The 14,846-nt window shown below is 46.7% G+C and overlaps 1 protein-coding gene across 1 annotated transcript in view; it reads left to right on the plus strand.

Moving 5' to 3' along the window:
- MLH1 (mutL homolog 1) overlaps positions 1 to 14,846 on the plus strand; it is a 373,421-nt gene that overhangs the window by 186,798 nt on the left and 171,777 nt on the right. The window contains exon 8 of the mRNA XM_086967291.1: positions 696 to 784. Coding sequence (XP_086823417.1) covers positions 696 to 784 — 89 coding nt within the window. The remainder of the gene's footprint in view (positions 1 to 695; positions 785 to 14,846) is intronic.

Raw genomic sequence — 14,846 nt, forward strand, 5'->3', positions numbered from 1 at the left:
CCCATGCAATTGGAGGTTCCAGGTGCCAAAGCTTGCTGTGAGCAAAAGCTATTGCAGCGATGACGCACCTGATACCCTAGAGCAAGCAGACACACACTAACATCCTGCCACAGACATATGCACTATACCCTAGAGCATGCAGACACACACTAACATCCTGCCACAGACATATGCACTCCTAAAGGAGGAAAGTATCTTGCCTGTTCTTGAACTAGTCCCTGCGCTCCTCAGTTTCTGGGTTGACTCCAGGCCTCACTTATACAAGTTCTTTCAAGCTCCCATGTCTTGAAATGGAGTCACTCTATTCCGGCTGTTGCTGGCATTTTTGTTAAGCCCAAAGTTTGCACTTACAGTAGCTTGCATATCATTTTCCAACCAGGTGTGTTTGCCTGTCTAACCCTTTTCTAATCCTGCGAAGATTTTGAGGTCCTTTTTTGTTTTGCCCAATTTAATTGTTCACTTTTGATGCAAATCCATAAAAAAAGCTCTTGAATTAATTGCAGCTATCTATTCAGCAGTGCAGTGTTATCTGTTTTCTCTCTCTAATTGTCTGAATTCTTAGTATCACAAACTTTGAATATTCTGATTCCAAGCAGTATTTATGTAGCTTCTCTGCTATGTTTGGCTCACCTGTAGAGGTTCTTCACTGATTCGTGACCTGCTGCTTTTAAAATGTAACATGTTTTTCATTTCAGCAAGGTGAGACTGTGGCAGATGTTCGTACCCTAGCAAATGCAACAACTGTGGACAATATACGTTCCATCTTTGGGAGTGCTGTTAGTAGGTACTGCCAATTTTCTGCCCATGCTTTTCTGTTTCATTCTGCTCATATGTATAGTGAGTTTTGTTTGATCTTCAGTTTGAGAGAGAGAGAGCCTCTAACACATTACTGAACTCTGTTGTATGAATTTTATGTTCTCACAATTGCAGCTGATCACCTGTTGTATCGAACTTTGGAAGTTCACATTCACAAGAAGCTATTCAAGAGGATATCATTTCAAGATACCTATGGTGTGTTTAAATGAGAATAACTGAATTATTTGGTAGTTATCCTGACACCCTGGTTCCCTTTCGGGAATGGCATCAAGCAACAATTCACCTGGAGAAGTGGGGACACACGTGCATGGATGTGAGACGTTTTAAAGCATGGGCAATGTGGGCTCTGGCCCAGGGCCCCAGCTTTTCGGGGGGTCTGGCAGAACCAGCTCTATTCTGCAGAGTCGTGCCCTGATTACCTCAAATCATTCATAAACCTATTGCTTAAAATACCCTTTTCCTTTCAATTAATTTTAATGTGGGTGATGTGTGGAAGTCTATTACAGGAATTTTGCATCGAAATAATATGTTTATGCTTCATGCAACATCCATAAAAACAGTTATTTCAGATAAAAGCAACACCACACATGTGAGAAATGGGAGGCTGTCACAGAGATTATTTGCAGTAATATTAGTGAACTGCTGCTGTGTCACAATTTTAAAAACACACGTCACTGTCCATGAATATCAGTAAACACATTTAGAATTTGGACTAGTGTGCCTTTGCACCGTCTCTGACCTGGCTAAAGAGGGCATAAAGGTTGCAAAAATGTGATCATAAATTCGAAGTTGATGAGAACCGAAGCCCCATAAATACATTTTTCCCAGGGTCCCCAAAGTTCTTAAGATGTCCCTGATGGATGTATATATAAAGTATGGATATCACGGTTGATGAAAATTGAGAAAGTCATGTCACTCCTCAATGAACAACAAACAGCTTTATTATACCTACCTTCTCCTTTTCTGGGGGCCCTTTATCTATTTCCCTCTTGGCCCATATACTAACTTTTGTTCACACTTTACTCTGATCAATTGTCTTTATGAGTTCGAATGGTTCTCCTTTTTAATGTGATCGGTCTTAAGCTGTTAAAGCCCTTTCAGTCTCCCGATGCATTGCATTGCAGTGTGCCTCAAGGATCCCCATTGTGCCCACGTTGTGTGATATGCGTCTGCTACCTCTTGCTGTTATTGTCCAATTTTTCCACATCTCTATATTTTCTTCTGTGAATGTCTCGATGCTCAGCCTGACCGTATCTGGCAACGCCTCGTCTACTTCCACTCAGTTCCAGGACTGAATGTCAGCAGTCGGTAAATGGATGGATGCAAGTTGCCTCAAGCTTAACCGAGACTAAACTGAGAATTTGCCCACTGGCAGCCTGCATTATGACCTCCTGATTGGTGATGGGCTAATGACTTTGGGGTCAACACTAGGCTCTAAATCTTCTGTTAAAAAAAGAGCCATGTCACAAAGGTGGCTACCACAAGCTTCAGCATGCTCTGCAACAGTGGTGCTTCACAAAATGTGCGTCACGACCTACTGGTGGGTAGGGAGCTGATTGTTAGAGGGTCTGGAAAGTCCGAGCAAAGAATAAAGATGCCTTTAATTTAAATTTTGTGATTATCTTGTCACATTAACTGGTGTTCCAAAGTCAGAGGTTAAATGTCATGCTATGTCTTCCGATCAAATTGTGATGATTCTTTTGCCAATGGGTAGTGGTGTTTACTTTTATTTATCTGACTACATAGTGAGAGGAGTTTGTAAATTTAATTATGTGACAATCTTGCTGGAGTACAGGGAGTGTGAAAGGAAAAACTGTAGGATGTATTACAACAAAATGTAGATACCCGCAAATTAACAGTAGGCATTCAGCCGTTAGAAACGCAGACATCAATTGCATTGTTTTCGAACTCCGAAGTGTGCTGGAAACTAAGATTTTAATAGGATCATAACAAATCCAAATACTTTACTTCTACTGGAAAATGATAAATATTCACAGAAACCCCATTTCCATACATTGCTGTTTGTGTGCTGTATATTTCCGTGCAGGTTTAGTGGCTCTTTCAATGGAATATGTGCTGTCTGTAAATGGCAAGCGCTACCACAAAATGCTTTAGTTGCATTAAAATATTGCTCTGCCTCATGAACCTTAAAGGTAGGTGGGTCACGAAAGCTTGTTCTAAAAATGTGGTCACAGGTCTAAAAGTTTGGGAAGCACTGCTGTGGAATGGTCTGACAAATACTCCCCTTGTTACTTACTAACAAATGTAAAACCATCTTCCAGGTGTTAATCACAGCACAACTATACTATGGCAACTCCCTTTACATTGGTCTCTCAAAATATATTCTACAACAACTACAGGTGGCTCAGAACACTGCTGAATGACTCTTAACTCCATGCGCGCTAGCGGAATTCTGCTCCTGCGCTGAGTTTTCGTAAATCGCATGTTACGTGACGAGCTGGGCTCGTCATCAGCGTGCGAGCGGGCTACACCATGACGAGCCCAGCTCGTCATCAGCGTCGAAGGGGTTAACTAGTATTCCATGCCACCAGTCATTTGTGGTTTATCTCAAACACTTAATCTTGCTGCCTAGGCCAAGCTCATTACATTAAACGTTTTGTGTAACACTGATAGAGCCCTCCACAACAGGGGTCCTTTTTACATGCACCAGTTCATTCACCGCTACCTCCCTACTCGTAGTCTGCACTCTACCGAGCTTCATGTTGCTTACATTCCCTCCGTCAGACTACCCAGAAATGGGACATTGTCTGTTTGCCTCTGCTCCGCTGAAATTCTTTTGAGGCAGCAACTGAAAACCTGGCTGTTTCAGCGTAGTGTGTGTCTGTCTCTGTTCTCTTCCTAGTCTATCATTATCCAGTTGATTCCTCCGCAACAGGACATCCCAGTTGGGGAAACGGAGACCTTTACAAAAACAAGTCCTAAACATAACTCCTCTATGCATACTCTCTTGTCACTGATTTATAGGACCCTGCTGAAGTTCAGATTGATCTGTTACACTGGGTTTAGATAGCTTTGTTGTGGCCTCGCCATCTTTGTACTCAGAACGTGTTTATGATATTTTAGTCTAATCTTGACTGAGAAGAGAGCTAGGGCAGGACAAAGCCATGAGTACATTTGTGGGTGATGCACGGAAATAGAAGACAAGTGAAGCTTAAGGGAAGGCGGAGAAACTAGAGAAGGGAAGGAGGTAGAGGAAGCAAAGTGGTGAGTAATCTTATTAATACATTTGCAAAAAAAATATAGACATTTCCTCACATAAGGCATCCAACACTTCAGTTTCAGGGGGTTATAAATGTTGTGCTGGATTATGCTTAACCTCTTTGGCCCACGGATTGTGGCTATCTTAACTTCTTACTTTCTTGAAAAAACAGCTGTATTTGTAGCTTAGAGGTTGGCTATAGGATTTGGTTAGTCACTATGCTGCCTAGCGGATGGATACTTCTATCCACAGATTACTCATTTTGTGAATATCCTCAGTCGCCAGACAGAATCCCACAACTTAAAAGTAATGCTTTTAACCCCGGTAAGTGATGCTGTGTGACTCCTCGTATAACTCCACTTCACTCCAGAAGTATTGAGCGGAGCCTCATACAAGTGCCACCCATGTGCAGTGACGTCTGTTCCATTCCTTCCAGTTTTTCAGATGCAGATCAGGAGCTCTCCTCCTCCTCTTCACTTAGTGAAGAAACTTTTTCCCCTAACTTCTACCAGTGTGCAAGAGAACACATCACCCTCTAAGGCAATATGGTTTAAACCTTGTAGGGCCTGTTGCAGATATCTTAGACAGAACTCGAAGAGTTGTGCTTCTAGTGTTGGGTTTGTTGCACGACCCCAAGGCCTGCAGCCACCACGCCCAGATAAATCTGAAGGTCATCCAAGAACGTAAAGCGAACTCTATGTGGCGAAACACCGTAAGACTCATTACAATTCCCACTCCAAGTTGAAGTCGAGAGTACGGACCTGCTGCAGCTCTCGAAGTTGAATCTGTGGCTGATTTTCTTTGCAGTAAAAGTCTTGGGTAAGTCTAAGAAGAAACATAAAAATTCTAAGCAGGACTGAGCTCCTTCTCGCCACTCTTGTTCTCGACAGAAAGCACAAGGGCATCACCATGTGTCCCTGTTTTACCCACATTTCAGTGAGGAGTGGATTCCAACTTTGGTCCCAATTCACCCTGAGTTCCCAGGTCTGTCAGCGACGCCACAGCACCTCTTTGAAGCTTTTCGAGAGGCCATGATGTGTATCTTTGGCATGTTTTTAGCTCCCTCTGACGAACTTTTGATCACAGGGAGCTACAGAGGCCTATAGTCTGGTTACTACTGGCAGATCTTTCCTCAGCGCTGTCTGTGCCTCTTGAACCTGCTTTCTCCATCGGCATCGGTGCAGACTTCAGATGTGGCACCGAAATCTGCACCGGTTCCTCTGACATCTGTGCTGGCACCACAACTATATGGAGACAACAGTGAAGGGGAGGAAGAAGAGGTTCCCCAACTTATCATGAAGACAATTGGTATATGGATCACCAAGATGCCTCTGGCTTGGATACCTCGCCCAGCACTGGGTTAGTTTCTCCCCTGGGCAAGCAGAGGAAAAAAGTACTACTTTTGCAACTGTCGGTCGGCAGGCTGCTGAAATCCTTGACCACTTTCTCCCAGCACTGGCACACCCTTGTGGGCTTTCGGCACCAGTCTGGCAATTCACCCAGCAGTTTTACCCTTTTCTAAGATATGCTAGGGGCTTGGCATATCATCAGTTCAGGCCCCAGCCACATACTGCAGGCCTCCCATTTCCTTTGAGGTTGAGCCGTGGGCCATTAGACAATGCCCTGGCCATCACGGGCAGTGGCCAGTCCCTCCGGAACGACTTTCAAACCTCTTTTGTGTGCCCTTCGAGACAGACCGGCATCCTTCAGTGATGGCAGAACATCCATCCAACAGGTGAGTTCTTCAATTTATCCAACGTGGCCACAACCTGCTATTCCTTTTTGACCTACTGCTCCTGCCAGCTACATGAGAGCATCTTTCGGCATACCCTCTCTCCGTTTTACGCCAGGAGTGCAATGTATTTTGGCTAACGGAGGCATACTGGAACTGGGGACTGGGTGTTAGATCTGCTACTTCCTTGTGTCCAATAATAACGGAAGCGCTGGTCCTTTCTGCCCTGAATCCCAGAGACTGGATGGTGGTGTTGGATGGCTATTTTCATATCTCTGTACTGCAGGTCCACAGACGTAACCTGCAATTCAAGGTGGAATAAGTGCACTTTCAGTAGGTTATGCTCCCTTTGAGGTTCACAGTGCCCGTTGGATGTAAACAAAAGTATTGCCGGTGGTTGTTGCTCTGCTTTACAGATTAAGCTTATAACTTTTCTTTTACCGGAACGACTGGCTGTTGAAGGTGGGCTTGCCACATGCAGAGGCAGACCACCTCCAGATGACTGTGAGCCTCATGGCCTCAATGGGGTTTTCAATTAACCTACCAAAGTCACACCGGACTGCTTTGCAAAGTCTCCTTCGCAGAGTCATCCTGGATACAGTGAACTTTCTGACTTTTTCTCTGGACCAACGAGTCCAGGACATTCAGGATTTTGATCCAGATGTTTTAGCCTCTGTCCTGTCCCTCAGTGAGGACGGCTCTGAGCTTTCTTGGATTGCTAGCCTCCTGTAACTCACACACCTAGGCTTCCCCATTCTTTGGAATGGCCTTTTTTCCATTTAAAAAAGTCTACGTTTAGGAGTCTGCACAATAGCTATTCCAGTTCGCTGTTGGGCTCTCTATCTGAGATCTGAGGTCACAGACAAGCTTACGAAATAAAATGATGTTTGCGAGTATGAGTGCCACTTATGTATGGCTCTACTTGCCCCTTCCAGAGTGAAGTTGATGCGAAGTCGCATGACACCATCTACCTGTGCGCAGGAGGATTTTGAATTTCCAGATCCAGTCTGGCACAAGGGTACATTTACAAGGTGAGGAATCTGCAATTAAACAGAATATTCACCAGAAAGAGCATTACCGCAGATATGTAACTTGTTCAATTTGCATACCGTGAATATGGCAAGAACCCTGCCTAAGAAAGCTGCACCTTTAAGGTTTTCTAAGTGTGCGATAGGGTAGAGGAAGGACAGTGGCATCATTGAGCATGGAAAATAATTTGAAATGGTTGACTGTGCTGTATTATGACACATGAACATGAGAGATAGATTTGTGGGCTGGATGAAACTGCTGCATTCTAAATACTCCAAGTAATAATGGGGAAGACTGTGTTAGAGGAATGGGACCTTGAGAAAGGCATGATTGATGATTGACCCTCTCACTTCTGTTGTTTTCACTGGTGGTTGAACTATGTACATGGAGGGTATGAGCCTTACTGTGTGCAATGTTTTTGTCATCATCTGCATTTATTTTCAAAGAATAAAATGCATTAAATATACAGTTACCCATTATATCACTTAAGATTAGTAACACCTCCATGTAATTCCCATTGCAACTTCTCACCTTCCTATTCCGACCTGTGTCCAAAGTTCCAGTCCCAGTCTTCCCAGAATGAACCTTTTGATCTTATAGTGGCATTACTATCAAATGACATAATGCATGGTTCCTCAGCATCCTCTACAAGTGGATTTAAACATTTATTCGTGCAGACCAGAACCCTACTCTTTTATTAGGAAATCCTATTCCTTCACCCAGTGCCTTTTCTGTTCTAATATCTTCCTCATATCCTGTCTCACCAACATCAGTCCCAGGTAGTATAACATTCGACAATTCTTGATTGGAAGAAAGAAAAAAAACTCAGACAGTATCACATATCGCTATAATATACAAAAATAAATGTCTTTTTTTTATTTTTCAGACAATAGAAAAGAGGGTACTACTGTCCAAGTGCAGCATGAGGAACATAAAACACACACTCTGACAGATACATACACACTCTCTCTCACGCACTCACGCACTGATAATTTGTAATATAAAGTTAGTATGAAAGCAAGAGATTAGTGATCCAGGAAATCAGGTCAAAATGTTATATTAAATATAATTCATCACATCGTGCTGGAATAAATCACAGTTTTCTATTCAGCTTTACATAGTTTTATTGTTGATAAGATACAGTTGTCATGTCCGATGTGTGTCCCAGTTAAAAGCAGGCGGTGGCACGGACCACAGAGCCCAGGGAAAGCGGCTTCATTCTGGCTGACTGAGACCCATCTAACTGGAAAACAGGTGCTACAGCAGGCTGCCACATCCAAACAGTCAGGTGAAGGGCGTCTACTCTACTTGTTGTATGGACTAGGCATCGATTTGAAAGGCACCACCAGGTGGCTGAACTGTACTCCTACTCCTGCAACTCTGAAGGACATACCTATTGGGGCACTCTAACCCCCCCACACCAGACCCCTTGCTGTGGCAGCGAGATGCCCCGAGTGTGGCAGCGAAATCCCCAGTGTGTGGCCTTTTGCCCTCTTGCATCCTGGGGTAGATCTTTGAGGCTGCATTTGCTTCAGGCAAAGCCCTAACACCATCCTGGGCGCCTGTGCACATCCTCACCGAGCATTTGCGCTTTTATACCTACCCCACAACACACCCACATTAGCACATTGGACAAATGGATTAACACTCCACTCCACTGTGTCACACCCCTGGTCGTGTGCTCTGTAGAAAATCAACTCCTTACGGCTGTTTGCTCCTCTTGTAATATGGGGTCACGGTGAAGGCCACGCACTGCTCCCCACTAAGAAGCTTCGTGCAGTAGCGTTCACGAGCAGCTTGACAGCTGGCTTGTGCATTTTTTCCCCAGTCCAACACACCCGAGATACGGGGGCTACTCATGCTGCCACATTTCCCCCAAATGTATTGCTGGCAAGCAGGCCCCTGCCACCCAACCGGACACCCGATACCCAGTGCTTACTTGTTATACCGGCATGGGCCATCAACGTATGGCCACCTAGGGTACACCTGCTCGACCTACAACCGGATTAGAGCATTCACACGATTACATGGACACTACTGGGATGGATGCACCCCCCCCCCCTCCCCCCCTTCCCCCACCCCCGCCCCCACTCTGCTTTGGGGAGAAATTGGACTTAGTTCGAGCAGCGGTGGAAAAGCTTGGCACCACACTGGAATCTTTGAGAATCTCCCTCAGGACCAAGTTAGGTGCAGTTACAACCAACTTGACATTACTCCACGCCGATCTTTGCAAGTTAGCAGAGAAGGTCCTTGAAGCTGAATAGTCGTTTGGAATCATACTTCTGAAAACTCATGACATGGACGCGTCAATATGCTTACTGTCGGACCATGTAGAAATCCTGGAGCGAAAAGTGCAAGAAGCAGAAGGCTGATCGTGCTATTATAACGTGCAAGTGGTGGGTCTGCCAGAGGTAGCGGAAGGATAGGATTTGGTTGCATTTCTAGAACAGTGGATGCAACAGTTACTGCCTCAAGTCACTCTTTCACAATACTTTACAGTGGAGCAAGAACACCGGGTGCCTGCCCGCCAACCCTCACAAGCTGCTAACCCCAAACCGTTCATATTCCACGTGCTGCATTACAGACACAGGGATGCTGTTCTCAAAGATACTCGCAATGACATGAAATCAAGGTGGATAATGCTGCGATTGGTCTTTCCGGATTATACTGTAGCAGTAAAAAAACAACGCAGCTCTTTCCTTGCAACCAAATGCCTGCTGCAGAAACTTGACATTAAGTACTTTCTGCCATTTCCGGCACGTCTGTGAGTTGCATCGGAAGGGAAGACTAATTTCTTTGAACTGGCTGGACTCCAAAGGACTCTCGATGAATGGCAAATCTACACACATGGGGATGTGGTGCCGATACCGTTGTCCCAAAACAAAGCGTCCTACCCTAATGGCTGTCCCTACCTTGGAACAAATGCTTAAGGGACGCAAACAGGAGCTACAGTGTGCAGCGGCAATAGGTGAACATGATACAAACTCCAGGATGGATGATGACTGTCGGAACACTTAGTGATGATGGCTCTTCGGCGATGTACCCTTCCAGGACTGACTCAGATGCCCACCCGAACACTACCTCTCAGACAGCCGATGACATTGTTTGACACCTGCTATTAATGCTGATCACATTCAACAGCCTTACTGCTACTCCTACCTGTGCCCAAAACTGTCATCCTTGTCTGTATCCATCAGGTTTGTTGTACCTGGCAGATATGATCTAAATTATTCTGTTAATTGGGATTAAAACTTCAGGTAGCCATTATCGCTTCTGATCGTGCTTGGGGAATGGGGCAAACCTTGTAAACGTATGCGCTGTGTGGGTCCCTGGACATAACGTTTCACTGTAGCAGGGAGACTGCCTGCTGGCACCTTTGCTAACCTTCGATAGGTTACTGCTTAGTTGCCTTTTCTCGATTTCAGTTGTTACTTTTTTGGGTGGACACATGGTGTGTTTCTGCTCTTTTGCTTTTTACAAATTGATGATTGTTGTTAAATTGTGTTTATTTTTTTGCTATGATCTGCTCCCTCACCAGGATCTACTGGAGGCAGGCGACCCCGGTGGCAGAGGGTTCGCGCCTGCAGTGGGACACGAGACTGTGCTTGCTGACGCCCTGCTGAACGAGAGCAGCGGCGCTGGATCATTGCTATTTCTTTTAAAATCTCCAGAGTCAACAGGAGACAAACTTTTTAACTTTATTCTTCAGGGCTCGGTGGAGTGTGGGCGCCATCTTTGCTTGGGCTGGTCAGGCGACCTAGCTCGGCGCCACACCCCCCGCGCTCCGCCCCTATTGAGGAGCAGCTTCCTCAGGGCTCGACATTGGAGGCAGGCGACCCCGGTGGCAGAGGGTTCGCGCCTGCAGTGGGACACAAGACTGTGCTTGCTGACGCCCTGCTGAACGAGAGCAGCGGCGCTGGATCATTGCTATTTCTTTTAAAATCTCCAGAGTCAACAGGAGACAAACTTTTTAACTTTATTCTTCAGGGCTCGGTGGAGTGTGGGTGCCATCTTTGCTTGGGCTGGTCAGGCGACCTAGCTCGGCGCCACACCCCCCCGCGCTCCGCCCCTATTTAAACGTCCTCCAATAAGGAAGCGCAGCGGACGAGCGCAGCGGGCGCGACGAAGGCGCGCCGAAGTCGAGCCCAACTCAAGCCCGTCTGCGCCCGTCCGCGGCCGGACGGGGCTAGGGGCGCGCCCTCATGTCCCCCCTTATTCTTCTATGGACTTACTTGCTCTTCAGGGCCCCTGGCCCCTGGCTGCACCCATTATCAGGCGCATCTCTGCTTGTGGCCTAGATCCCACTTCCCATTACCCTACTCCTACCAATATGATTCCTCTGTTGCCTCACTTCCCGGATCCTGGCCCCCCACCCCTCTCCCCTCCCCTGTCCCTCATCTTACTCAACACTAGGTCGGCAGTAAAACACCACCAGGAGCTATTTGTGCTGCTTGATATTCACCAGCCTGACATGTTACTGTTAACAGAGACATGGTTCTGCGACTCCTCCCTGCCTTCTCTGTTGGCTGCCCTCCCCCCTTCTTATGTGGCCCTCCGTGCCGACCGACCAGCGGGCAAGGCAGGAGGTGGTGTGGCTCTTATTGCCCGCTCAGAGTATAACTTTCAACTTCTTCCTTCCTCCACGATTAATCCTACCGAGCACCTGGTAGCTCGTTCACTCGCATTTTCTCCCCCGCTCACCTGTTTATTAATGTATCGCCCGCCCCAGCCATCCCACCTGTTTTTGCCGGCCTTTCAGGACCTTTTGGCCACTTTAGCGATTAACCACGCTTCAGTTTTGGTATTAGGGGATTTTAATTATTGGCCTTTAGACCCTCAGGAATGCACTGCTTCTAAACAATTCTCTGACTCACTTGCATCTTTTAATTTATCTCCCATTTGCACTTCCCTATTCACATCCACGGCCATGTACTAGACCAAGTCTGGTCTCTCAACGCTCGGTCTCTTCCATGACCGTGTCCCCATGCCCTTGGTCAGACCATGCCCTGATCTCCTTCTCTCTCTGCCTTAAGTCGGCAATAAAGACTCCGCCTGCCAAAAACACCTGGGCGCGGAACTGGAATAGGGTAGACCTTCCTGCTTTGTCATCCTCGCTTTTGGACTCCGCACCTAACTTAGAGGGCCAATCATCCATCTCTCAAGCCGCAGCGATTGACACCTGGCTTGCTGAAAGCTGTGATACGGTAGCCCCAATACGACGGATATCTACCCGAAGATCCAAGGAGTCAAATCGGTGGTTTGGCGACGACCTGAAGGCAAAAAAACTGACCCTCCGGCGGGCCGAGAGACAATGGAGAAAGGACTACTGCCCTCTACAAAAAACTCGTTATTTGGCCTTACTGAGTGACTATAAAAAGGCTATATTGAGTGCTAAAACCACACACTTCTCTGCAAAAATCCTGGCAGCGGAGAACAAATCCAGGGAGATTTTCTCCATTGTCCAGGAATTGGCCTATTCCGACAGGACCATTCTCAAGCCCCCCCCTTCCCAGTCCCTCTGTGATTCTTTAAATACCTACTTTTTAGAAAAAATTGCCAATATTAGAGCCAATATTTCACCTCCATCTTCTACTTTTTCTGAGCCTTCTCCCCCAACTGTTCATGGTTCTCTTTCCTTTATCCCTCCGATTACCGAAGAAGTGTTCTTGGCAATACTTCCCAAAGTAAAATCTGGTTCCCCGGCTGACATCTGTCCAGCCCACATTCTGCAACAGATTTACTCTGTTTGTCCCAAACCTCCCATATCTCTCCTTAATAGCTCGCTAGCTCAGGGGGTGGTAATTCCAGCTCTTAAATCTGCCACCATAGTCCCCATCCTTACGAAGCCTGGCGCGGACCCGTCCGCTCCAGCCAATTATCGTCCCATCTCTCTCTTGCCCTATCTAGGCAAGGTGCTGGAGCGGCATACAACATCGGTCCTCAGTGCCCATGTAGAAGCCATTGGGGGCCTAGCGTCCCGCCAGGCAGGCCTTCGGCCTAGGCTTTCCACCGAGTCCGTCGTGGTGTCGGTCCTGAACAATCTCAGGGAGGGCATGGACCAAAACAACTACCAGGCCCTGGTGCTCCTCGACCTTTCCGCCGCCTTCGACACGGTGGATCATTCCATCTTACTTTCCCGTGTCGGAGCGGCGGGGGGCGAGGGCTCAGCCCTGGTCTGGCTATCGTCCTTCCTGAGGGACCGTACCCAGGCGGTCCGGTTGGGGGATTTTTCGGCCACCCAACTCAAAGTCACTTGTGGTGTCCCCCAGGGTTCTTCTCTTTCCCCCCTTTTGTTCAACCTTTATATCTATCCTCTAATCTTTGCATTGCAGCAACTGGAGGTCACTGTTTTTAATTATGCAGATGACCTCCAGCTTATCTTTAATTTGTCCTCTTCCCCTTGTTCTATTTCTAATTTCCAGTCTATTATGATTTTCATCAGGGACTGGATGAACCACAACCATCTGAAGTTGAACCCAGATAAAACAGAATTGGTCCTTACGGGTGGTTCCTCCAGTCCCTGGAACTCTTCTTTTTGGCCTTCTTCTTTGGGACCCCCTCCTACACCCTCTTCCTCAGTTAAAACACTGGGCATCAAACTTAACAACCATCTCAACCTTCACTCACAAATTAGTTCTGTGGTTTCCTCTTGTTTTCTTGTTCTTCGAACTATCCGCTCTGTTTCTCGTTTCTTTTCTCCCCTTGCACTTAAGTTAATCATGTCCGCTCTGGTTATCTCCCGGCTGGACTACGCCAACGCCCTCTACAACGGCATCCCAGCGTATAGCCTGCGGAAACTCCAGCTGGTTCAAAACCAGGCGGCCAGACTGGTGTATGGCCTCCCCCGTTTCCATCACTCTACGCCCCTATTGAAAGCCCTACATTGGCTGCCTGTGAGGGAGCGATCCCTCTTTAAAACCGGATGCATGGTTTTTCAGGCGCGCCAAGGGACTGCCCCTGCCTTTATCTCTTCTTTACTTAAAGAGTATATTCCTGCCCGTGAGCTTCGCTCATCCACCCAATTCCTCCTCCAGGTACCTCGGTACAGACGCAAGAAATGGGGCGGAGCCAATTTTTCTTGTCTGGCACCATCCTTTTGGAATTCCCTCCCCGATCACTTGCGACTGGCCACTCATTACTCTTCTTTCCGAAAAGACCTTAAGACCCTCCTTTTTACCCAGGCCTTTCTTAATGTAAACTGATTTTAATCCTGACTCCCCTACCAGTCTTCTGTTTTTACTGCTAAATCAGCCTCCACAGCGCCAAGAAACCGCATGGTGAATGTTGCGCTATACAAATAATTTAAATTCAAATTCAAATTCATACTTCACACATGGCATAATGCTTGTGTTTTGCCCGAGACTCATTTCCCCTACTGACTATACACTGGCACCGGGGGCGATGACCGACTTCACAATCTACTGGTGGCACACTTTAACATAATGACGTGAAATGTCAGAGGCATATACACACCATCACGTTATTACTCAGTATGTGCTTACTTGAAAAGACATTCAATACACGTGGCACTATTGCAGGAATACACACCTCAGGCAAATAGAAACCAATAGACTGCAGCTTCGATGGAGGGATCAGGCCAATTCCACCAATTTCTTTAGTTGCGCCCGTGCAGAATTACTCTGGATCAGACCCAGTACCCCATTTACAACAGAAGACACGGTTATAGACCCTGAGGGCTGCTATGTGCAAGTGCAGGGACGACTAGACTGCCGGCCTGTGCTGCAGGTTTCTATCTGTGCACCAAATACGGACTAGGTAGCCTTTTATCATGCACTTTCACACATACACACTCTCTCTCAGTGGAATGGCCTGCCATGGTTACTTTAAATAGCTTTTTGGACACTACTCTGGATTGATCATTTCCTCCACTACCTCACACATCAGCCGCCACTAATGCCCTCATATTAATTGATTGACCTCAGCAATGGCACCTAGTGGACACGTGGCGGCACCGCAACCCGGTAGTAAAAGTATTTTCCTTTTACTGTGCTCCAAACAAATTCCATGTCCATATTGACAGGACTGTAG

This window comes from Lissotriton vulgaris, chromosome 4_1 (assembly GCF_964263255.1).
Source record: "Lissotriton vulgaris chromosome 4_1, aLisVul1.2, whole genome shotgun sequence".
In the NCBI taxonomy this organism is placed as follows: Eukaryota; Metazoa; Chordata; class Amphibia; order Caudata; family Salamandridae; genus Lissotriton; species Lissotriton vulgaris.